General features: G+C 48.4%; 1 protein-coding gene across 1 annotated transcript in view; it reads right to left on the bottom strand.

Moving 5' to 3' along the window:
* DAPP1 (dual adaptor of phosphotyrosine and 3-phosphoinositides 1) overlaps window positions 1–24,608 on the bottom strand; it is a 245,649-nt gene that overhangs the window by 70,534 nt on the left and 150,507 nt on the right. The window contains exon 2 of the mRNA XM_069630719.1: window positions 739–861. Within this exon, the coding sequence (XP_069486820.1) occupies window positions 739–861 (123 nt within the window). The remainder of the gene's footprint in view (window positions 1–738; window positions 862–24,608) is intronic.

The following is a 24,608-nucleotide window of genomic DNA, read 5'->3' on the forward strand; positions in this document are numbered from 1 at the left end:
ACAAGAGGCTTAGGTGTATCATTCCGGGCAATGGCCCGATCCTTTTGGAACTCTCTGCCAACAGCCATCGGAGAGACTTTCCGTCTGAGTCTCTTCAGGAAAGCATTGAAGACACACCTTTTTAGTTAACTGATCAGGTTGCTCTAGGATGCACCCACTCTCACCCAGGGTGTCTTAGTGTTGCCCTTCTTTGTCTTGTTTTCATGAAGTAGGTAAGCACTGCAGTGTGGATGGGTGGCAGAGCAGTAGGTGATGTGGGGGACGAGGGGTTCAGGTGAAGGGAGACGGGGCAGGGCAGAGAAAAACACACCCGGTGAGGTGAGGAAGGCACCCGCCATCAGCTGTGAATAAGGATTGTTACCAGCGATTCCTGCCCGGATTCTGCAGAGCTTTATAGGATGGCAGCTTCAGGTGGGGTGCTAATGACAGTGAAGTCTGAGGCATGGGATGAAGGAACTTTTGATGGGAAACCCAATTAATTAGATTTTAGTCTCATCTTCCAAAAGATCTGGTCCCTGTTGTAAGTTTGAATAAACAGCCTTTGCCTGCACCCATGATCATCACTGATCCCATCTGCATATCCAGACCTGCCTACATTACTTCCCTGACAGTCTATATTCCTCAGCATTCCATGGACGAGTTCCTGGACAATATGTACTGCGCGCTTCCTCTTGCTTTCTGTGCAGTTTTTTGTGTGGCGCGCTGCGGGAATTACATTGTGCAGCCATTAGTTCTTACCGGACAGAGAGAGAGTACAGATCAACATCTTCGTGACTTTTCCTTAGAAGATAGCTTCCATCAAGTCCATTAGACAGGAGGAGCGCCTCTGCTGCGTGGCGGGACAGGTTATCATGATACCACCTAGTAGGAAAGAACATAAAAAGTGGGCATTAAAACTATCCCTACCCAGTGGAGTAACTTTGCAGAAAATGTTGGGGGGGAGGGGCATGTCATCTGAAGAAAAAGTGCCCCAGCCAAATGAATGGGGACAAAATGGAAATTAGGCCCATGCCCCTACCTACAAATCTAACCACTGAAGTGCTTCTGCCTTACTCGTGTTTCATTTTCTTACCAGGAAGTGGTGAAATGATATAGCACATTTTTCACACATTTCTTTCAAAGGAATTTTCGCTAAAGTATGAAACGCCAAATAATGTTCTTGATAGTGCCTCCGAATTTCTACCTATCAAATGGTACACCAATTAATGGCACAAGTGAAATTCCTTAATAAACACAAAAGCTTCTTAAGTTTTCTCTGGACCTGAATGCATTATAGCCCAGGCCTCTCTTTAGCTTCCGAGGATGCTTTATTTGAATCTGAACAACAAACCCAGGGCCCCATGGGACTGCAGTTCCTCCCGAATGGAAAAGAGCAGAAAAGAAAATGGCCAAAGTGTCCACCATACCTCAAAGTATAGACGTGGCAAATTCTCTCGGATTACCCACTGTAGGAGCGCTCCGAAACTGTTGAAGATGGGGTTTTAGGACCGGGTCTGGCTTATGGACATGTGATCAAAATTAGCTCACGTTCCTAATGAAAATCACTAAGGCAGCCCCAAGTCACAAGAAGTGACTTGGGGCTGCCAGGTGTTGCTTGAAGGCCGGGTCTCAATCGACTGTCCAGAGCTCAGTGCCGTTTCCCTTGTTGTTCAAGACGATTCTTCGTGACAGGGAGAAGCCATCAGAAGATATGGCTTATAATGCCATCAACCTACTGTACAGACTCAATTCTGTACTGATTTTGAGCTAAATGGTCTGTTTTTTGTAATGTGACTTGCAGATGCTTGATGGTTGTTGAGCAATTAATTTAAGAAAATGAAATAAATGTAGATGTCACAATATACAACTCTGTGGCTTACCTCACTAAGCTTCCAATTGTGAAGGATAAATACCTCAAGTTAAACACAGACAAAAAGTCAAGTCATGCTGGCTAGCACCAGTTTTATAGCGCTGACACGTTGCTTTGCATCAACTTCAGAATGTATTTATTCATTTATAGAGCGCATCTAACCCTCAGGTATCTGGGCGCGTTACGTATGGTATGCTTGGTTACAGGATGTGCATAAAGTGATTAGTGTTTCGCGCTTTATATAATTAGTTAATAACGTTAGTTATGTTTGTTAATAAGATTTGGTTCCAATAGAGGTATCGTTTATATGGAACCTCTGTGTAAGTCTGATGACTGGGGAAGCAGGAGAGGTTAGTGGGTTTATTGAAGCTAGAGTGTGACCTGAAGGTAAGATACTAAACCCACAAAGCGTTATTCATTGCACTACAGCGCTGGCCAATGGGCCGGCTCTCGCCGGATCAGAGATCCCGCACCAGATGTGTTGCCGGATCTCGGGATCCAGCCAGCCCCAAATAGCCCATCACAAAATAAAGGGCTTTTGAGAGGAAAAAAAAATGAAAAAAACAAGTTTAAAAAAGCACTTTCCTGCTACAATAGGGAGTGTGGGGCAGAGCCGCACACGCACATTGGATAGCACTCTTCTGGCTCCGCCCCCTTCACCTATGTCACAGGCAACATGAGCCAAGGCAGACGCCCAGCGAACCTGGGGGCTCGCCTCACTGACCTAGTCTGCTCTGTGCGAGCGCACAGCGTAGATTACGTCACTGAGGCGAGCACGCAGGTTCACCGAAGGTCAAAGACCCTGTAACTAAGCAGAAAGCAGAATCCATTTGGAAAACAATGATCACCGAGCCCCCAGCTTCATGGGCTCGGTGAGCGGTGCCTTTCCCAAATGAATTCTGGTAATTTTAGTTTGGGATGTCAAACTACATTTTGACACGGCCGGTGCTGGCTTGAAAAGTACACACACCATAGCAAGGTACGTGTGTATGGTTTGTGTACTTTCCAAGCAATTAAGTAAATTGCGCCATTTTACAAATATTGTTAACATTTCCTTTGATGGGAGTTCAACTGGTAGCTCTGTCCCTCCTGAACCCTGCCCCTCCTCCAAACCATGCCCCCACGCAGGCCCTTGTGGGATCCCCCTCCACATTTTCTCCATTTCCACCACTGCTGGGCTACATAATGAATTCCAGTACACGCCTGTGTTCAACTGAACAAATGCAGTCAGAGGGGAACCCAGTAAAGAGGCCTTTCTCGCTTGCGTTCCACTGTTTTGTGCGACTGGGGCAGACAGGTCAAGATGCACAATAAAAAAATAAATCACTCGTTTAACCAGAAAAAGTTAATCCATTACTATTGTTTGTTATTGCAGGTTGTGGCTCGAAGGCTGTTCGCCAAGAGTCCGATTTGCGCCACGTTTTCTGAAAAGCCACACAAAATACACTTAGTCAATCTAAATGGGAGTCATGTACATCGTTGTTAGACAAAGCTTTGATGCAATAACTACCCGTTTGATCCAAAAACGGCGTTTCATCTTAAGTAAGAAGAATAATAATCTCTTACTGAGTCCATCTGACCACTCTGCCATCCTTGACATAGCTATGACTGTGGTAATGTCCCCTTTAAGTGTGTGCCATGACTGGCTCCCAATAAAAGAAGCCTGAGCTGGCACGTGCGGTAGAACGGCAGAAGACTCCATGAATGGCACTTCTGTCTCTATCTCGTTTCACAGGTTGACGCCGTGTGATCATGGTACTTTAGCCACTGTGGTGTCACGTGTCCGAACGGACAGAGTCATGTGACACAGTGCACGAGGAATAGAAATAAAGGTATCACCGGAACTGGCGAGGTAACGCCAGTCCGGGTTTAAGCAACCAAGAGAGTGGTCGCGTCTTGTGTACTGCGCCGCCCCCGCGCCCCGCGTATCAGCGCGAGCATCAGCCCGAGGCCCTACCTCTGCCTCGCACATCCGCCCGTGCCCCAGCGGATGAAAACATCACACTGGCGACGAGGCGGTAAGTGGTTCGCGAGCCCCGAGATCAAAGGGAGCTATCGCATCCACGGACCCGCGCCCTGGGAAAACCACGAGGCCGGTAAGCGCTGACGCCGGCCCCACCCGTTTGTCAGAATCCACCGCATCAGCTGCGAGCGAAAGCAACGTTTCGAGCTCCGGCAGCTGAAACAAGCCATCAGCAGCACCCACGCCACATGTGAGGTGCAATAAGCCCACGCATCACACGCGGCCCGCCCTGCCATCATACGCGGCCCGCCCTGCCGACAACGCCGCACGTGGGACCACGCGCCTTTGCAAACACAAGGTCCAACAGCAACAGCACGGCGAACAGCAGCACAGCGCTGCAACACTGCGCAGCATAACATGTCGGACCTGACATCTAGCCCAACAGGGGCCGGTACTTGGTCTTCGTCAAGGAGGAGCATCACCGACGAGCGCACTGACCCCACGCTAACTACCTTCATGCCGCCATTCGACCCTTTCACCAATGGAGCGGCCATCAGGTGGGAAATATGGCTACAGCAGTTTGAGATGCACCTAGATGCCAGAGACATCACTATACCCAAAAAGATGCGCACCTTTCTCCTACTCAATATAGGATCTGCCGCCCTGCGCCTATTCAACGCCACGCCAAACCGCGGAAGCGACGCCAACTACGGCGCAGCAAAAGCCGCACTCACCAACATATTCAAACCAGACCTCAACCCGGACTACGAGCGTTTCCATTTCTGCATGGCGAGACAACGAGAAAAAGAAACAGTGGACAAATTTCACGCTCGCCTTCGCGAAATGGCTGTAGGCTGTGAATTCCCAGACGAGGAGTTTGCCATCCGCCTCCAAATCATCAATGGAATTTCCTCCGAAAAACTGAGGAGAGCGATACTCTCGGAGAAAAATGTACGACTATCCCGCATCCTCGAGATGGCGCGACTCCGCGAACAAACAGAGGACCAGGTAGCAGTAATGGAAGCAGCCATCCAGAAACTACCGCTGGACGACCCTGGACCTGCGGAAGACGTAGCAGCCATCTCCCGACAACAAGACACTCGCCCAAAACAGAACCGGAGACCTCACTCATCACAAGGACGAAATCAAACCTGCAAATGGTGTGGAGGCCCATGGCACAAAGGCGAATCCTGCCCGGCGTGGGGATCCACGTGCAGGAAATGTAACCGCTTGAATCACTATGCCGTAGTCTGCCTGAACCCGCCGGGCAAGAGTGACAAGGACCCAGACCCACGGCCTACACAGGAACCGCGAAGGAGATTCACGCCCAGAGGATCCCGCCAACAAACGCGAAAAGGAAAAGCCAGAGCAGTCGATGAATCGCAAAGATCACCAGCCACGAGTGACAGCGACGAAAGCGACAGCGACTCCTCTCCTGAAAGGCAAGGCAAAGAGAGGAAGAAAAAAAAGGGAAGAAGCGAGTACACCGAGTACATCTAATATCAGCGGTCGACCCACGAAAGTCACGACGGAAGAGGAGACCATCATGCACAGTCCTCTCCAACGGAGACCCACTGAAAGTAATCATTGACACGGGCGCTACAGTAAACGTCATGCCCGTGACAGAGTTCAACAGACTCAACCCCAGACCAGAACTCCTCAAGAAGAAAGTCAGGCTATACGCCTATGGGTCCAAGAAACCCCTGCCAGTACAAGGGTCGTTTAAGTCGGACTTTGCTCACAATAACGCCAACTGCCGTGCCCGAATATACGTAGTAGATGCTGGGTGCGAGACCCTCCTGAGCTGGAAAACAGCCGAAAAGTTGAAGCTGATACACTTCGCATTCAGTGCGCAACACGACGAACTACACAACCTCTTAGGACGGCACAAGAAGCTGTTCCAGGGCATCGGACGCCTCAAAGGGAGAACCGTCAAGCTCCACATAGACCCCACTATCGAGCCCAAGGCAGTACGACATAGACGAATTCCATTTCATCTGAGAGATGCTGTAGAAAAGGAACTACTCAAGCTCGAAAATGCAGGGATTATCGAGAGGACGTCAGGACCAACCCCATGGGTTTCACCGATGGTAGTAGCCCAAAAACCGAAACAACCAGGCGCGGTAAGAATATGCATCGATATGAGGCTCCCCAACATAGCCATCGGCCGCGAACGCCACGTCACTCCCACCATCGACAAACTCATCGTAGACCTCACGGGAGCGACGATCTTCAGCAAGCTCGACCTCCGGTCTGGCTATCACCAGCTGAAACTATCCAAAGAATCCAGATACATTACAACATTTTCGTCCCACCTTGGCCTGATGAGGTACAAGAGACTCAATTTTGGGATATCGTCTGATGCGGAAGTGTTCCAGCACGAAATCCGCAAAGTCATCACAGGGCTCGAAGGGACCACCAACATCAGCTACGATATCCTAGTATACGCATCGAACAAGGACGAACACCATCGACGCTTAGCAGCAGTTCTAAAGAGGCTCGAAGATGCAGGCCTGACCCTCAACGCAGAAAAATGCGAATTCAACAAAAAGGAACTATGTTTCTTCGGATACATATTCAGTGCAGCAGGTGTATCCCCTGACCCGTCCAAGGTACAGGACATCAAAGAATTTGAACCACCACAATCCGCCTCGGAAGTGAGAAGTTTCATGGGGATGGCCACCTACTGTTCACGCTTCATTCCTGATCTCGCAAGCATTGCGAGCCCACTCAGGGAACTAACCAAGAAGGACCAAAAATGGGAGTGGACGGAGACACACCAACAGGCGTTCCAACTAATAAAAGACACCCTGTCCGCTTCCACCACCATGGCGTTTTTCAACATAGATCGACAGACCGAGCTTCTCGTCGACGCCAGCCCGGTTGGCCTAGGAGCAGTGCTGACCCAAACAGATAGAGATGGCAGAATATTCCCAATCGCATTTGCCAGTAGAGCCCTCACGAAACCTGAACTGAACTACGCGCACATCGAAAAAGAGGCCCTGGCAATCCTGTGGGGGTGTCGCCATTTCAAAGTATACCTACTAGGAAAACAAGCAAAGGTCTTCTCCGACCATAAGCCCCTAATCCCGATATTCCGGGGCTCTGCCCCGCATCCTCCAGCCCGCATAGAGAAGTGGATGCTGCAACTGCAACCTTATAACATCGAGGTAGAGTACCGCCCAGGATCAGACAACCCGGCAGACTACCTGTCCCGCCATCCGCGGCCGGCCACAGACAAAGAGCAACACCATGCAACAGAAACAGACGAGCACGTCTGTCATGTAATAGCGTGTGCCCGACCGCGAGCCCTGACACTGCAGGAAGTAGTGCAAGAAACAGAAGGAGACACCGTCCTTCAACACACGACCGCTGCCATCCAATCAGGAAATTGGAAAAACTACCTCATGTCAATGACTCACCGGACAGCCACAGCCCAAACCAAACTCAGGGCCCTGTTCGGTATTAGACACGAACTCTCAGTAGCCCCAGAAGGAGTGATATTGAAGGGACACCGAATCATACTACCAGAGTCCCTAGAAGATAGAGCGCTCAAGCTAGCCCACAGTGGACATCAAGGGATCGTCAAGTCAACAGCTTACCTAAAATCCAGAATGTGGATGCCAAACATGCACCAGAGGATAACTGAGCTCGTAGAGTCCTGCGCAGCCTGCCAAGCATCACGGAGACCAGCAAACCCAGAACCAATCAGCAACGCCCCACGAAGCCGAAAACGGTGGGACGCCGTTAGCATGGACCATTGCACCATCGCAGGGGAAGGATACCTGCTAGTAGTAATTGATGAATTTAGCAGATACCCCGAAGTAGAACATGTAGCTTCGACCAACGCCGAGACCACCATCCTCACACTGGAGAAAATGTTCGCCACACATGGGATCCCGAGGAAAATAAAAAGTGACAACGGGCCATCATTCACCAGTCAAGAGCTGCGTGAGTTTTTCAAAGAAGTAAACGTCAAGCATCAACGCATTATCCCAAGATGGCCTCAGGCAAATGGTGACGCTGAACGTTTCATGGGGTCACTGAACAAAGTCATCAGGATTGCCAAAGAACAAGGACACCCCTGGTTGAAGACAGTGTATCGGTTTCTGAGAACACACCGGCAAACCCCACACTCAGCCACTGGAGTCAGCCCAGCCGCCCTCATGTTTGGGGTGCCTATACAGGCGGAACTACCGGTGCACCCCAACTGGACAACGCCAGATCCAGACATCCTCGAGATGGATGCAAAGCGAGAAAGACACAATGAACGAGAAAGCATCGCCAGACGAGCCTACCACAGAGAGCTAAATCCAGGTGATACAGTCCTCGTCAGGAACCGGGCACCGCCAAAGAAAATGTCCCTTAACTTCGAAGTTCGCCCATGGACTGTCAAGACCACCAACCATAGCATGATCACAGCAACCCGAGGAGAAGAAACCGTAACCAGGAACGTCTCCCACTTCAGTTAAGTGCCCCAAGAAATGTGGGAAGAGTACCCGTCACCCCAGAGAGGAGAAGTAACACGCAAACCCCAAAGACTCACACCACAGCGGAGCGCAGAGGCACCGCAAGAAGAAGAGATAGAAGCGGAGGTTGTCACCGAAGAGCCACCCCGGGAAAGAAACACCAGATACAATCTGAGAGAAAAACCCAAGCCGTCATCCCGCCTCCAGGGATACGTGGTGGATAGAATACGCCGTAAAAGACTGAAGCAGAGACACCTACCTGTTCAGAAGTAAGACTGAGTATAAGTGCTGTTGTTAGCCATAGTGAATTGTGTTGTTAGCCGTAGTGAAATTTGCCTCCAAGTTGGGGAGGAATGTGGTGTCACGTGTCCGGACGGACAGAGTCACGTGACAGTGCACGAGGAATAGAAATAAAGGTATCACCGGAACTGGCGAGGTAACGCCAGTCCGGGTTTAAGCAACCAAGAGAGTGGTCGCGTCTTGTGTACTGCGCCGCCCCTGCGCCCCGCGTATCAGCGCGAGCATCAGCCCGAGGCCCTACCTCTGCCTCGCACATACGCCCGTGCCCCAGCGGATGAAAACATCACAGCCACCACACGGATCTGTGTTCACACAGATCCGTGTGTGCAGTCTGGGGGCCCTCGGGCCACTGTGCAGCCATGTGTCTCAGCTAGGTTGGGAAGTTTGGGTGCCTCCGGCAGCAGCTCTAAGTATGTGTGACCACAACAACGTTTGGTACTTGCTGGGTGCCCCCAGAAACAATCTGGCTGGCCCGTGTGCCCACAACCCAGCCACAATGATGACCATCACACTTTCATGTATGCTTGGTTTCTGCATTTCCCTTGGAAAAGCCATTCCACTACACACAAAGGCTTCCGTTACCAAATTAGCACCAGTTTGCGGTCTAGGGTGCGCGTCCACTTACGTTTCCTTTCTACTCAGGAATGGTCATTCACTGGGCACTTCAAAGCTTAGCTGTCAATCACTCTGCAAATGTAGCTCTTTGTGCAGCAAATAAAACATAGCCAGGATAGTACATTATTTAATGACGGCAAGTGCGCCCTGCCCACAGCTCTGCAACCTGCATTCCTAGACAGCCTCACTTTTCTTTTCAAAGAGGCGGGCTCCATGGCACGAGACAATACAGTACATTAGTACCTGGCGGGAGTCAATGAGCTTGTGACAAGCAAGTTCATTGGCCCTCGCCGAGGCCTTACCGGGCGACAAAGCTCCTTCACCGCCACAGCTCTTGGGCTCCTTTCATGACAGGCCGCTATGGAAAGGGAGAAGGGACTAGGGACTATGTATAGTCCCTTCTCCCTGATACCTAGCAGCCATTTTTTTTTGTGCTGTTTCTAAACTCGAAAAAAATTGCAATTCTATGTCAAGACTGGAGGCGAGCATTATGATTCAACTTTATTACTCTTCAAAGCAGTTTCAACAAAACACAAGAAAATTTAAAAAAGGTCTCTCGCATGTCTTTCTTCCCAAAACTACAAATCCCACTGTCTTCATAGCCCTCCTAGTGCCAGTCCAGCCCATGATCCACTTCCTGGACTACTACTCTTCTTTTGCTGCTCTTCAAGCAGATAAGTACCCTTCATCCCCATCTCAGTATGATACCATGTGTAAATAGCCTTACATGCATAGCGATTTATATCAGGATGAATATGTCAAGTCAGTAGTGACTGTGTATAACCAATTGACTATCAGAGTATCAGCGTAGGAATAGTCATGTAAAGATAGCAAGGAATGGATCAGTGACTGTTACGCAGGCGATCGCAGAGCAGAACGAGCACAAAGCAGCGCGCAAGAAACGTGTTATCAGTAGAACGATCCGAACAAGAAAAGTATCGGAGGCGCGAGGGAGGCGAGCCCCGTGTCGCATTCCTGGCATGCACGGGGCTTGTCCTTCTTCGCAGCCACGAGGTGCTCGGCAGCCCCCACAATCGCGAGGAGCCTTTACAAGAGCGACGCGGCAGCCCCCTCCAACTGAGAGGCGGAGCCGAAAGCCAAATCTCGCTAACATCACAGTTAATGCAAAACAATACACCGGCAGTAGTAAGAAGAGCCGGGCAGTGAATTTCCCTGCTTGTAATATTGAATCTAGAACGCCCACACATTCAGACTTGGAGAAGCACCTCCTCAATTCCGGTCTGCTCCTGCACATCAGAACGAGCCGCAAACTGCAAAGGTAGCATGGAGATGAGCGCGACCGGCAAATATCCAGTGCCTACAGCCGACTACACCAGACAGAAGGCAGAAAGCACTAGAAAAGTACCACAGGTGCTGGCCACAGTAAAACGACAAAAAGAAATGGGGAGGGGAGAAAGATTAGCATATCAAAGTGCTAGAGATAGGAGATTATTCTCCCATTACCCCAGACATCAATACCAACGCAGCAGTGGGAGTGCATTAGACACTGCAGAGGTACCAGGCACACATCATTCTAGCATCATGTCCAAATTCGAATGGAGTGAGGAGCAGCAATCCCTGGATCTCCCCTCCAGCTTTCATGAAGTGCTGGGAAGCTTGTTGGTAGACCCTGCAGCGCAAGGGGTAAAACCCCTACAGGATAGGCTAGAGACTCTCGAGTCCATACTGAACCAGCCCAGAGAGAGCACTGTACAGAAAGACAGCATGCCCACAGAGCCTTAGCAAGAGGTTCGAAGGGGAGTAGCCAGACTCGCAAGAGAAAACCCTCTTATGACCCTCTGGGTCAACACAACAGGGTACCTGCAAAGGCCCAGAGGCTGCCGACGCATTTACAAAGCTGAAAGAAGCATTCATGCCAAGCCTCACAACCCCCTTCCCAGGGGAAGAAAATATGGGCAATGACGACCCAGGCTCGGAAGAAGAGCCAGCTGAAGATGAAAGATCCTCCTAACAGGGAGAAAGAAATGAGGAGGAGGAATGGGAAAGACCCAGTGGAGGCAAGAGAGCCAGCAAAGAAAAAAACCTGGACGAAGAGCCAGACAAAGTGTCAGACATGTTTGACCGAGGCAGCATTAGAAACCCAAGATCCTCCGATTGACAGCCCTCCCCAAGAGTCACGAAGTACATGGCACTCGGGCAGAGGAAGGCACTTGATAAGGAAGTGAGGCAATGCTTGAGGGCGGAATGTCCCTGACCGGACCTGCCTTGCAAAGTGGCAGAAACACCGGAGTTAGACCTGAAGATGCCGGCGTTCGTCTCCAAGACCGGCGCGAAGGGCTGGTTAGATAGATCCTGGCGGTGCTACCAAGAGAAGGTTCTGGATATTTCAGGACCACTGGCCAACATAATGGACTTGGCCGAAAGGGCCGGAGATACCGGGGAGGAGATCAACCCCGAGGTCCTCGTGAATTGGACACAGAGCTGTATGCCTGCTAGGCAATGCAAACTCATTTCGTCAGAGGAGGAGAGGCCTCCTAGTGAAGATAGATGCCAAGTTGAGCGACCTAGTTTCCTATGAGGCCGGAGAAGCAGCCCAAGGTCTCCTCTTGGGGGGGGGGGGGGGAGACCTTTGGAAAGGAGATGGCCAGATGCGTGGGCAACTACAACTCGCTGGAAAAAGCCCAAGCATCAATACGCAAGCTATTTCCAGGCAGATTTTTTTTTTCCCGGGACCGGTTGCTATCTGGGTCGAGCAGCTGGTCATTTCCACAGAGGCAGAAGACCCCAGAATTCCAGAGCCTGTACTGGGAATCAAAGCAGCAGAATGCGTTATTCCCGTCAAGGGGGTGACTCCCCAAAGGACGCAGAGAAAGGTGACTCCCCAAAGGACGCAGAGAAAGAGCAGCAGGCTGATCACTACAGGTGAGAGAACCAGTTTATCCTCAAGTGGGGGGGGTGTGAGGGGGAAGAACACCACAGGAACTGATTCAAAAACTGCCAGGAGCTCTCCAGCGATGCATGGGTCTTGCAAACTGTCAGAGGTCTGCAGATAGAGTTTATAGAGGATCCAGTTCAAGAGAACTGGCCCAGAGCGAAATCTTGCACAAGCGGAGCGAGAGAGCCTACACAGCGAGCTCCGACAACTAGAGTTGAAAGGAGCCATCGAGAGGTGAAGTACTACCCCCACGATTTGTGAGCTCTGTTTCTAGTGCACAGGAAATAGAAAGTGCGTCTAGTCATAAATCTGACTGAACTGAATGGCTGGGTCGTATACCATCATTTCAAGATGGAGGGGCTACACCAGCTGAGGGATACACCGAGAGAAAAAGACTGGCTAACAAGGATAGACTTGAAGGATGCGTACCTTACAGTGCCAGTGCAGGCAGAATTCAGGAACTTCTCAGCATTCCGCTGGAAAGGCCAAATGGTGTTTCAGTACAATGCCCTTCGGGCTACCATCAGCGGCCTGGGCTTTTACCAAGATGAAGCATGTGGAAGCAGTGATCCGGGAGAAGGGGATCCGGATGATCATTTACCTGTACGACCTACTGCTCCTAGCGGAGGATCATCAAGCGCTGGTCTATCGGACCACATGGGTCCAGAATCTCCCATCATCACTGGGATTCCTAGTAAACATGGAGAAATCAAAGACCACGCCAGCACAAAAGTTAGACTGCCAAGGTTTCGTGCTAGACACCAGGAAGGCGACATTAGAGCTGCCTGCTTGGAAGATCATGGATATCAAGAAGAGATCAGGGACTGCTTGAGCAAGCAAGAGATATTGATCAGGAAGTGAGAGGATAGTGGGGATGTTGGCAGCATCGATCTGAGCTATATTTCCAGGGCCCCTGCACTATCGCGCCCTGCAGAGACTGAAAATCAGACATCTGCAGTAGGGTTTGAGATATCACCAGATGGTACCCCTGGACAAGATTCTATCATGGAACTAGAGTGGTGGTTGATGAATATGGACACCTGGAATGGTTGTGCCATATTCTGGGACCGTCCGGACTTCATGATAGAATCAGATACAAGTCAATTAGGCTGGGGAGCGAGATGCAGGTCCCTAGAGACCAGAGGGAAGTGGAGCGAGGAAGAACTCTGGATTCACATAAACTGCCTGGAGCTACTAGCAGGAACTTTCACCATCAAAGCGTTCACGAGACAGAGTGAACTCCTGTGTTCTGCTAAAAATGGACAACATATAGGCAGTCCAGTACATATTTCACCTAGGGTGAAATAGATCCAAACTGCTGGCACAACTGGCGAAATGCTTCTGGCATTTCTGCCTGCAGTCGGGTATGTCGGTGATGGCGGAGTACATGCCCGGGGAGCTCAATGTAGTAGCAGACTGGAACTCTCGATATCTGACAGACTAACGATTGGAAGCTAGACGCAGATATTCCGCCGGCTGGATCAGAGATGGGGTCCAGTGCACACAAACTTATTTGCGTCTCAACTCAAAGCTCAGACAACCAGTTTCTTCAGATGGAGGCTGGACCTGTCCAGCCAGGGCACGGACGCTTTCCTCCACTCATGGGCAGTGGAGGTTTGCTATGCATTTCCCCCCTTCGTAGTGCTGAGCAGAGTGCTGGCAAAGCACCAACGAGTGAAGGCGGAGTTGATTGTGAAAGCGCTGATGAGGGAATCTCAAGTGTTGTTTCCGATGCTGATGGAGATGACAACAGATCTCGAGTGCTCCCGGGGGAGTAACACCTGCTCACGGACCCAGCTCGGTCATTTTATCCTCAGAGTGAGGGGGAATCTCCCGCTGATAGCGTGCAGGATATCAGGAGACACTGGGCATTATCAGGCATTTCGATGCAAGCTGCTGAGCTCATCACAGTATCCTGGGCCCTATCCACTAGAAGGAGCTAGGATGCTGCTTGGGCCAGGTGATCGAGCTGGTGCAGAGGGGGAAGTGTTCATCCTGTTTCAGCGCCTTTAGTGGCTATAATAAACTTCCTAGCGCACCGATTACAATATGGGAAAGCCTACAGGATGATCAGAGTTTACAGGTCGGCTATATCAGCGGGACACCTGCCCGTCGAGCCAAGATACAGGCAATTGTGGGACGTGACAGTAGTACTGAGGCTCCTAGACAGCTGGCCGTCAGACAAATACTCGAAGCAGCCATCAGGCAAGTTAGCAATGCTTTTAGGTATAGTGTCTTGCTGTTACGCTCACCTGGTCTCTGCGGAGGCGTTGGGGTTTCAGCCCTCGCTGAACTTGAATCACCCCCTTCAGGCCTCTCCCTCAGTAGAAAAGCTGTGAACGGTGGTACGTGTGTGAGTGCACCAATCTGTGATTGTTGTACCTCTCGAACTCTTCACCCCAAAGTATGGTTTCTGTGAGCATACGCCAGCCCATAAAGCTCACCTGTGAATTATGGAAAATAAGCTCTACGTCCTGCTACTTCTGACAGGGGCACGTCAAATGGGATCTAGTTCCTTCACTTATCCCTGATAAGGATTAGTCCAGTCCAGCTGCGGCTATGCTTCTCCTTATGATTGGTAAGTCTTGCTTGAGCTCTTGTGATGCTGTTCGTTCCGTTTAATGTCTTTATATGTTTGTTCTGCTCAATTTATGCTTAGTTCAAAATGGCGCAGGCACAATGCATTCTGGGAGTGCTCGGAGCCATGTTGGATATTTACTTGACTCCGCAGTGAAAGGCTGCACACATTTTGCTGAAGTATTAGATTCACAGTGCTGAGACAAACATGCTTTTTTCAAACTTGGTATGCAGTCAAGGCCATTTCTGCTGGGAAACTGTTCTCTGTGGAGCATGTTTTTAGAGCAGGGAGGCCCTGCATTCCTTGGGGGGGGCAGGTGGGGGCTCTCGATTGACCCAGCTGGCAACCGACGGCTGTTCCTCAACTGCGCAGGTGCAATTCCAGAAGGTTCGAGAATTAACTCCTTTTTTTGGAGTGCCTATATAGGCGGAAACCTGGAGGGGTCAGGTGAGACTTCAGCCAGAGAAGGACGCTCCGTCTGGCCTTCCTGTGAGCTGTGGCACTCTCGTCCTGGCTGTTCTTGGGGTCTTCAAGCCTTAAATGAGCGAGATGAAGAATGATAATACGCTCACAGTGATTTATTCTTTGACTTCTTTACTTTTTCTGTGATCTATGTTCATGTTAGTTTTATGAGTTATTTCGATGTACTTGTAATCTTTGACTAAATAGCCGTAAAGAGCTGATTATCTTCTAAAGGGTGCGTGGCTGTGACTTATTGTGTCTGTTTTTGGGTTGAAGTATTTGCTCTATAATTGCATTGGTGATTTATGGTAGTTCTGTGCACTTTTCAGAGGAGAGCAATACAATGTTGCTCCTATTTATGCCCGCAATGTCTCTTCTGTTTTCTTCCCTTAGATGGAAAGGCAGACTCAATGCAGCTGTGAGACACGAGACGCGGCCGGATGGAAGATGCTCCCGCAATGTTCGACAGCAGGTAAATGATGGTTTAAGGAAAAGCATGAAGTATGGCGAAGCGCAATCTTAAACGGACTGTTTTTTTTAAATGTCTAACCTTGTCTTCTGTTTTTCCTTGCAGGTGCTGCTGTAGACGATGGAGCGTATCGTGCTGCGGTGCCAAGATGAAGATTATGGCGTTCTGGGAAAGTGTAAAGATGAATACTTGGTTCGCCGAAGAGATTTACAGGCAAGAACAGCTTCCCGCATTTAGTAAGTATGTTGGCAGGAAGCAGGATCTTCAAAGGTAAGTCTGACCTCAGGCGACGGTGAGCGTTATGCTGCTTGCAAGTGCAGAATAACGTGAAGCATTGGTCTTGAGGATCGGGGCAGCTTATATAGCTGAGATCGTGGGCACGCCCATTAGGGCCGGCTTAGCAGCCACACCCTGCCACTCCTAGAGAGTGAGCACTTGCAAAGGCCATCCATTAGCCACACCGAAGAATACACTTGGGGCTGCTTAATGGATGGAATGTTCAAGGTTAATGTATCTCAAGTGCTATGTCCATAATAAAAGCTTTTTGGTGTTAAATGGATGTTCTTGTTTACTTTTGTTCATGAGCTTGGTGCCAAAGGCGCCAGGACAGTGTCCACCCAGGTCTCCTGTGCATGCGACCCCTGCATGCCTGTGCCCCCGACTTCATGACCATAACACTTGCAAACAAGTAGCAGACGTGAAAGCCTTAGAGGTCCACAGGAAGTCTTTCTGTCCCTAAAACAGGGTCTATTCCAGTGCATTATCCCTAAATGGTGTGGTGTGTGGTGCATTAAAGAATATGAGAGCACAACTGCAGAGTGCAGGGCGCCAGGCATTACACAGTTAATAGCGCCTATGAAGCTATTCCAAGTGATAGCTTAAATACTTAAAGGAGTACAGTGCGTATTCAGTGAGAGGAGCTATGGCATCCAAAGCATTTACAGCAGGAGTAACTCTGCAAGATATGCAGGCAGCAGCTTGGGCTAGCGACTACTTTTAAATAGTTTCACTTTAAGCCAATTGAAGGTGTGGCAACAGCGGTTTTAGGGAAGCTTTGAACAAGCATAATGCTTGCCTCCAGTCTTGACATAGAATGAAGATTATCCCTGCTACTTGCACTTGGAGTCTTGATTATATAAAAGACTAGGAGACGAGCATTACTTTCCTGCCCTGGATGAAGTGTGCAAATGTATTAATGTTATGGTAACTGAGGACAGTACACAGACTCCACCCTGATTTGGTCTGTTTTTATGATCCCTATGGGAAGACCAGAAGAATAATTGAGTGCAAGGATGGCTAGACATGAAATCCGGTTTAACTGAAGCGCCGTACCCGCTGAGCAGATCATCGGAGGGAGCACCAGTTGAGTGTTTCACCCAGTTGGATGGACATAGTTGTGCAGGTTTAAAGGATGTGGTTCAGAGCATCAAAGAAGAGAAGTCCAGGAGCAGGAAGTGAATCATAGGCTGGACTGACACTAGGAGGACTACAGACAGTGGGATTTGTAGTTTTGGGAAGAAAAGGACATGAGACACCTTTTCAGTTTTCTTATGCGTTTTGTTGAAACTGCTGTGAAGAGTAATAAAATAAGTTAAAGCATAATGCTCGCCTCCTAGTCTTTAATAGAATCAGGTCTGCCTGCGCAATTAGCAGGGGTAATCTTCATTAGTACCCCCGGCAACAACGTTCCTGGGGTACTAATGGCAATATAACCCTTGGAGAGGGGTGCATTACCAGTAGGGTAATGCTTCGCTCAGCCTTCTGACTATGGCCCCGGGAGCATTCCCCTACAGGTAATGCCCCCCCCCCTTCCTCTGGTTAGATTGCCTAGATAATACTTTATCAGCATGACTAAACAAAACAAGGATTGCCAAACGTGGAGGGAAACAGGTCCATCACATAATAGGCAAAAAAAAAAAAAAAAAAAAAAAATCTATGTGCGGACGGGGGTCATACGGATTTTTTGCAAATCTCTGGGTGGGATGTCACTTTTCCTACGGTCACCTACATTTGCTGTAAAATACACATAATGAGGAATCCTTCCCCGAGTGAATATTGCAGGAAGGGAACAAGCCGCATGCAAAAAGGTCCCCTTGTGCAATTTTCTTAATTTCTTGAACATAGTGGTAAACAAATGTACAAAACCTGACGATTACATGTTGTACACATTTGTTTTCCCCATTTCTGCAAAGTGTAAATTATTCTCTCAATTAATGATTGCGGGTGACTTAAAATAGATTCCTAAGTTATCTGCCTACTTTTACTAGGTGCAAGTCATGAAAGTACATGCATTTGCTACATCATGAATTGTAGCAAGACAGAGCAGGGCAGCATTATGGATATGGTTTGCCGTCCAGTGACCCCACTCCACCTCGAAACACAAACAAAAATACTACGGATCATTAAAGAAGGTGCTAGGATAGGTGCAACCATGGGCGTCATTTTAAGGTAGAAAGGGTGTTTGCCCCCCAACTTTTGTGGTACACCATTTTGTCCCACTTATTTCGCTGGGCCCCCTTTTCTTAGATGTCATGACCTCCCCCAAATGCCCAATATTCTCAGCAAAGTTACTCCACTGGGCTTAACACATATGCCCGTCTTAACCCCTTCTTTAACAATCTGTGGGACTTGAAAATTAGCACATTAAAGTACCGCATCTCTCCGTGGCGTTTCTCTTTGAACGTTTCTAGACTTTTACCTTTAAGCACACATGAATATGGATACACATACAGATTTTTTGGGATAGGTTACCAATTTGAGGATTTTACAATGCATCAGACGACATTTGAATAAAAACACTCACTTGCTTACACACCCCAGATGTATGCAAATCTAATGATTAAGAGTAGGGAACGATGCAATATGCCCCTGCTCGCTCTCTGGACCACCAAGATGGTGGCGCCTGTCGACCGGGCACCCCACCTAGACCAGTGGACGTTAGTGCAGAGGGCGTCGGGGCAGGATCTCCTGTTCACCCTAGCTTGGTCCCCATCACATGGCAGAAGCCAATCACAGTACTGCACCACAGGCCAGTCTTTAAGGCACTAAACTCTTCCCACGCCATCAGTCCACTAATGGAAGCCAACCCAAAGAAAAGTTACCATGACCCAATCCTTTGAGAGACCTTGCAGCTCAATATTGGTGAACCCACTGCTCCGTCGAGAGCACCTGAATCTCTCTATGAGGAGACCGAAAGCTGCAACTGAGAAAATACCACCTTTCCATTAAATGGAAGACATTTTCTTTCACTCAACGGTAATAGCGTGTGCTTCGATACAGTTCTGATTCACACAATACACAAAAGAAGTCACTTCCTGGAGTTTGCGGTGCAGACTGTGGTGAACCCTGCAGGTGCAATCTTGCCAATCTGACTTCCTGAGTGCACAGAGCTCAATTTAAAAAAACAAAGTTACAGAACCATTGCTCCCAGGCAAGATATTCTCAGACCGGGAATACAATGGTTCTTTCCCTGTGCCGACCCTCCAAGTAACATGCTTGAGGCACAAAAGACCTAATCTCAGAACAGGGAACATCAGGGAGGGTCAGAGTAGGAAGATTAACATTCTAAATGGTGCACGGGCGAGTTACTGCCTTGGTCCAGCCTCCCAAGCCCATTGTAGGGCCAGTTGCACACAGGGAAAACAGCCAATCCCAACCGTCGCTCATTTACAATCCACAGGTGCAGGACCTCAGTAAAAAGCCCAACCCACAGGGATGCGAAAACAATATAAAAAAAAACACCCAGCACTAGTTGCTCAGTGTGGGTTGCAGGACGCTTGCATTTGTAGAAGGCTGGAGACTGGACAGTGGTGGAAGGAGCAGAGGCTGGCGAGATGGTAGAGAGTGGGGGGGTGGCAGCAGTAGAGAGTATGAAAGGTGGAGAGGAGTAAAAGTCAAGGAGGAGGTGGTAACATTAAAAGAAGGGAGTGGAGAGAGATAGAGAGGGATAAAGTGTGGAGGAGGAGCTACCAATAGAGGGTGGGAAAGGGCGGGAAGAGGTGACGAGAATTAAGAAGATTAATTAGGAAGTGGTGAGAGTTAAGGTGGTGACACAGAAGGTAGTAACATTGGGAAGAGGACAGTGGCAGTTGGCAGCGATATGAGGACCCAGGAGTAGAAGTCAAAGGAGGTGGTCGGAATCTGTTTTCAGGCTGTGGTGGTGAAGCCCAAGTTCAAAGTAGTGACAGCATCAGGGTCTGGAAGTGACAAAGAGGATCTAACCTCAGGGAGAGATTGTGGTATGAAGGAGATCGAGGAAGGTCAGAAGGAGGAAGCAACACAGGAATAGATGACTTTGGGGTAATAACAGTGGGTATAGAGACCAAAGTAGAACAGGTGGTAATACCTGGAGAGGTAGAAGGATAAAGACACGAGGTGGTGAATTCAGGGCCAAGGTAAAGAGAAAGAACCCATTCTTTGATAGCCAGAGCAGGCAGGTTCCAGCGGGTCCTCCTGGCTCCTGTCTGAACCAGATTGATTTTTGAGGAACACGATGGAGTCAGCAAGACCACTGAGAGACCAGAGACGTGAGGGTAGAGGAATCAAGAGGAAGCCCAAACAAACCCCAGGGATCCCTCTCTGCGTCTACCTCAATGCTGCATCAACCAACCTGTCTTCCAGAGTAAGCCATGGGTATGCAACCCCGGAAAAGCCCACTTTTATTTCAGACCGAGAACAAGGGATTAGGTCCCCTATGCCATGCAATGCCAGAACAGGGTGAGGTAACCCCTTTTGAACTTTAGAACATGGCACACTTGCTTCAGGGGCCAGGAAGGCCTGACAACCTGCATGCCACGGGAGACACATTAGACAAAGGGAAGGACTATGAGGAGAACAGGAGCCAACTTCACTTCAAAGAGAACCATCCTAACTTTTGTTTTAATTGGGAAGAACCCATTTTTATTTTAGCTCCCCTTTCCTGTGATATAATCCTTAATAAAAGTGAACTACGACATATGGTCTTGGCACACTTCTTGGACGCAGGCGGATCCTTCATGGGTGCTAGAAGAGAGCTGCAGCGGAGGTCCTCCAGTGCCACGGAGGTGCCTCTTAAACCAGACTAGTTCTCTTACCAGCTGCCACCACCAAATGCCAACACGAAAGGCATTCTATTGTAACAGAAGTTACAGCTTTTTGACAAAGCATGCTTTACTCTGCACTTACTGTCAAGTAAACATTTTGCTTAGTTGCAGTTACAAAGCAAGTTCACCAGACATATATACGGCATATCCACTCGCCCATCATCCATACTCTGCAGCTCTCACTCCAACTGAAAAAGATAGATCAAGCATTCAAGCCCTCACACCAACATTCCCTGCACACTCACCCATATATCATGATAGGCATTGCATGCCGCAGCATTCATGCAGACGCAGAAAAGCATAATACAAAAGCTACATCCCAGAAAACATTCAAAAGACCATGAAACAGTAAAAGAATCAATCATACATATCAATCCACATAAGGGGAGAGATAACCAAGGGATCGTCAGTGTGTAATTTTTGTAAATTTGACAATTGTAAAGAAACGTTATTCCACTTGCTGATAGAATGTACTGCATTGAGGAAGGAACGCATTAATTGTTTTACATGTTTTGTATCGAATTTAGAAAGTGGATTTACCAACGTATGGTGGGATATGCTGCATAGCAGATCTGTCTCTCTAAAGTTAGCAGTGTTGCGATTCCTTGCAGAGACTTTTAAGTTAAGTAACTTCTCTTTGTCTGCTGCTTATTATGAATTCCTTGGATGTTGCGTCTACAGGGGCAATAGGCTCATTACTATTTTATATATATTTATTCTTTGTTGTGCTTTGTAGGTAACCGAGTAGTGATTTACTAATATTGGGTTTTAACCGATCGTTGGAATGTGTAAATGTATTTGATGTATCATCTTTGTTATTTTAAATGTTGTATTTCATTTTGTAAAGGTTAAGTAATAACCAAAACAAATAAATACCACTACTCTTGCATAATGCAGCAAACTGGACCATTTTCATGCACAAACATTACACCACAGCCGCAACCTTCAGGATGCAGCCTCCACTCCAGCTACCATCCTAGATCATAAAAGTAAATATTAACACCAGACCTGCCAAGACTCCTGCAACTAGTGGGAGTCTCTAGGAAAAAAGTGCCTTTCTTGTGCTTTCCCGCAATTAAACCATACACCATCCTATGCAATTTGCCTGTATGGATCCTCCTCCCACTAAGGCAAACCTCTGTGTGTGGATATAAAGTTTAAAAGCTTTCCAAAAAACAGTTGAATGTGCAAGGAAAATGTTTTGCCTACTTTGCCACATGCTGAAGATGGCTGATGTTTTGGTCTCTCAACAGAAAGGGGGACAATTCCTTGGACACCCAAAGGCATGGAATACACAACACCTGAGCCTGTGCACGGACACCGAGTCCTTTGGACTTCTATGAGGTGGCATAGGCAAGTACACAAGATAGGCAGAAGGGACACCGGGCACACCAGCCATAGAATGCGCTCTCTCACAACGGACAAACAGAACACGACGTTCAAGCCCTCAGACCAACGTTCCATACTCACTGGCCCACATGACAATGTAGCTATTCCATTCAGATGCATTCATGCACATTTAGACAAACACGTTATGCCACCTTCCTTGCCCCAGGAGTGTGAATTTAACAGCTCCTGATCACTGGAAGTGTGGCGAGGGTATTTTGAGCAATGAAGGAACATAATACACCAATAGCGTTTCACAGTGGGTACTAGAGAAATGTACTGCAAAACAATAGGGAAACACTTGGTACACGAGTGTGAAGGACGACATCATTTAAGACGGGTTTCTCCATGTAATCAGTGGAATGATATCTTGAGACAAAAAGTCTTCAACCTATTCTTGTAGGTCCCTCTCCGCCTACGGATGCCATATTCTAAGAACCATGTCAAAAAGTAATGGCCAGCAGAAAGTTCAAACCTATTCTTTATACTTCCTCTAGCCTCTATGCCAACCCTAATCTACAACATATGAGTTTGGCCAACAAAAGTTTTCACAAACCTAACCTTTCAGAGTCACCTCTGTTCTAGAAAGCAAACATACACTAGATGCTTTCCTAGTCAAAGGGGGGGGGTGGGGCATCTCTGAGCTTTATCTAAAGAGAAACGTTTTAAGATGCTTTTTAAAGGATAAGAAATTCTCAATTGCCTCAAATTTTCAGGCAGCGAATTCCAAAGCCTGAGGCCGGCCACTGAAAAGGCCCGGCCACCCAAACATTCTTCCCTGTACTTGGATATCTGAAGGAGTGCTGCATTAGAGGATCTCAGCACAGATTCTTTGGGCCTCTCCACAGATTCTTGTTCCGTTAACTCGTCAATCTTAGTATGTCTCACCACAACCTCGGATTCTCTTAGGCTTCTCCAAGTTTTCTCCAAAACCTCACATTCGCTCAGATTTCTCTTGGGCTTTTCTGCACAACACTCTTGATGGTAGCTGGTATGCCCATACACCCAGGGTCCTTTTCAGACAGACAATATTTTCACCCTTCTCTGGCTTCAATGAATATCTCCACCTTGAGGTCTTCCTTCTGGTATCATGCTTGGCAGGTACTCTATTGAATACACCACCAACTCCTATGGTATGACTCCTGCCATGCTGTTGCAAAAGCAGCTGCTCTGCACAACAGATCTTAATGAACTGCCTCTTCCCAGATAGTGGGCTTCCTGTGTTCCAGGGAGCGGATGAAAGCCTGTGCTTCTCCTCCCAGTCTTCGTCCGTCACTTGGGTTTTCAACCACTTTTATACTGCTGGGCTGGTCGCTAGTTTCAGAAGCCGACCAAGGATTGGACCTTGCATTGAGCGGCCTGTTTTACATTCCCTCAGTGGTTTTGACTTTCATGATGCTTCATTTGAAACATGGTCTTAATTTAGCATTAGTAACCCGTTTCATGGGCTATACCGGGGTAACTGCCCAGCATCCTGTGTTAAAGGCTGAGCGAAGCAAGGGTGTTTAACGAGGGCACAGGGACGTTAATCCCGGTATAGCCAATGGAACGGGTTACAAGCACCCCGGGTTACCAAAGCGGTAACCCAGAATGTTACAAAAAGTATTTTCATTCAAAGAACTGTGCAAGGATGGCCACCATGGTTGAGGAAGGCAGTGCTCTGTACGAAGCCCCTCCTCCCTTGGCAGTCAAGCAGAGCAAGGAGAGAAGCTATAGGCGCTGCGGCAGTGGTTGCTGCAGCAGCAGCAAACAGGTAAGTGGGGATTAGGGGGTGGGGTCAAAATGACTGCAGCAGCAGTATGGCAAGATGGCACGCTGGTGAGCCAGCTAGATCGGGAGCATCAGCCCAGGTTTCTAGCCTCCTGATTGGTCGACTGTTAACCACATGGTGCTAATAACTATTATCTTTTTGTTTAACATTGGCATTCTATGGTGTTCTGTGTTCTCATAGCAAGGAGTGTTTGCAGTTTCATCCGTCTCCGAGCAGTTGGCTCCTCGTTAGGAATGAATCGTTAAGATTTTCAAGAAAACACTACCTTCCGGTCTGCGTTTGGTGTTCAGCAAACACCTATGGTTCACTGTTTCTTGAGAAATCAAGTCTGTGAGAGGGATATGGTTAGATTTAATTTCACAACAACCGTTCCCTAGGCTCTGGACTTTCAAGGCTATTCCAGTCTAATAGGAAGCATTTACAATTACTTTCTTCTCCACTCAGAGTTTGACCATTTTCGGGCATGGTGGGTCCTGTAGTCTCAAGTCATCTTTTTAAGGAATGATAAAGTAATACTGCATCTTTAAGGGGAGGGTGAGCCCAGGGAATCCTGCTCCATGCACTCTGTGGGAGGAACATTGGCTCATCACCCTCATAAAACAGGATGGGGGTTTCTGCAAGTCTCCTCATTGGGGCCTTTATCCCTCTACGTTGTGGGGTTGGGGAACTGTTGTCATGTTTGTCTTGAACTTGGTAGAAACACTGCATTGTCAGGGAGGTTTGTCTGTAATTGGGGTGTTGTCCTGTCGATTGCCCCTCTGATACTTCG

The sequence above is a fragment of the Ambystoma mexicanum genome, chromosome 6q (genome assembly GCF_040938575.1).
Source record: "Ambystoma mexicanum isolate Mex_15411 chromosome 6q, UKY_AmexF1_1, whole genome shotgun sequence".
NCBI lineage: Eukaryota > Metazoa > Chordata > Amphibia > Caudata > Ambystomatidae > Ambystoma > Ambystoma mexicanum.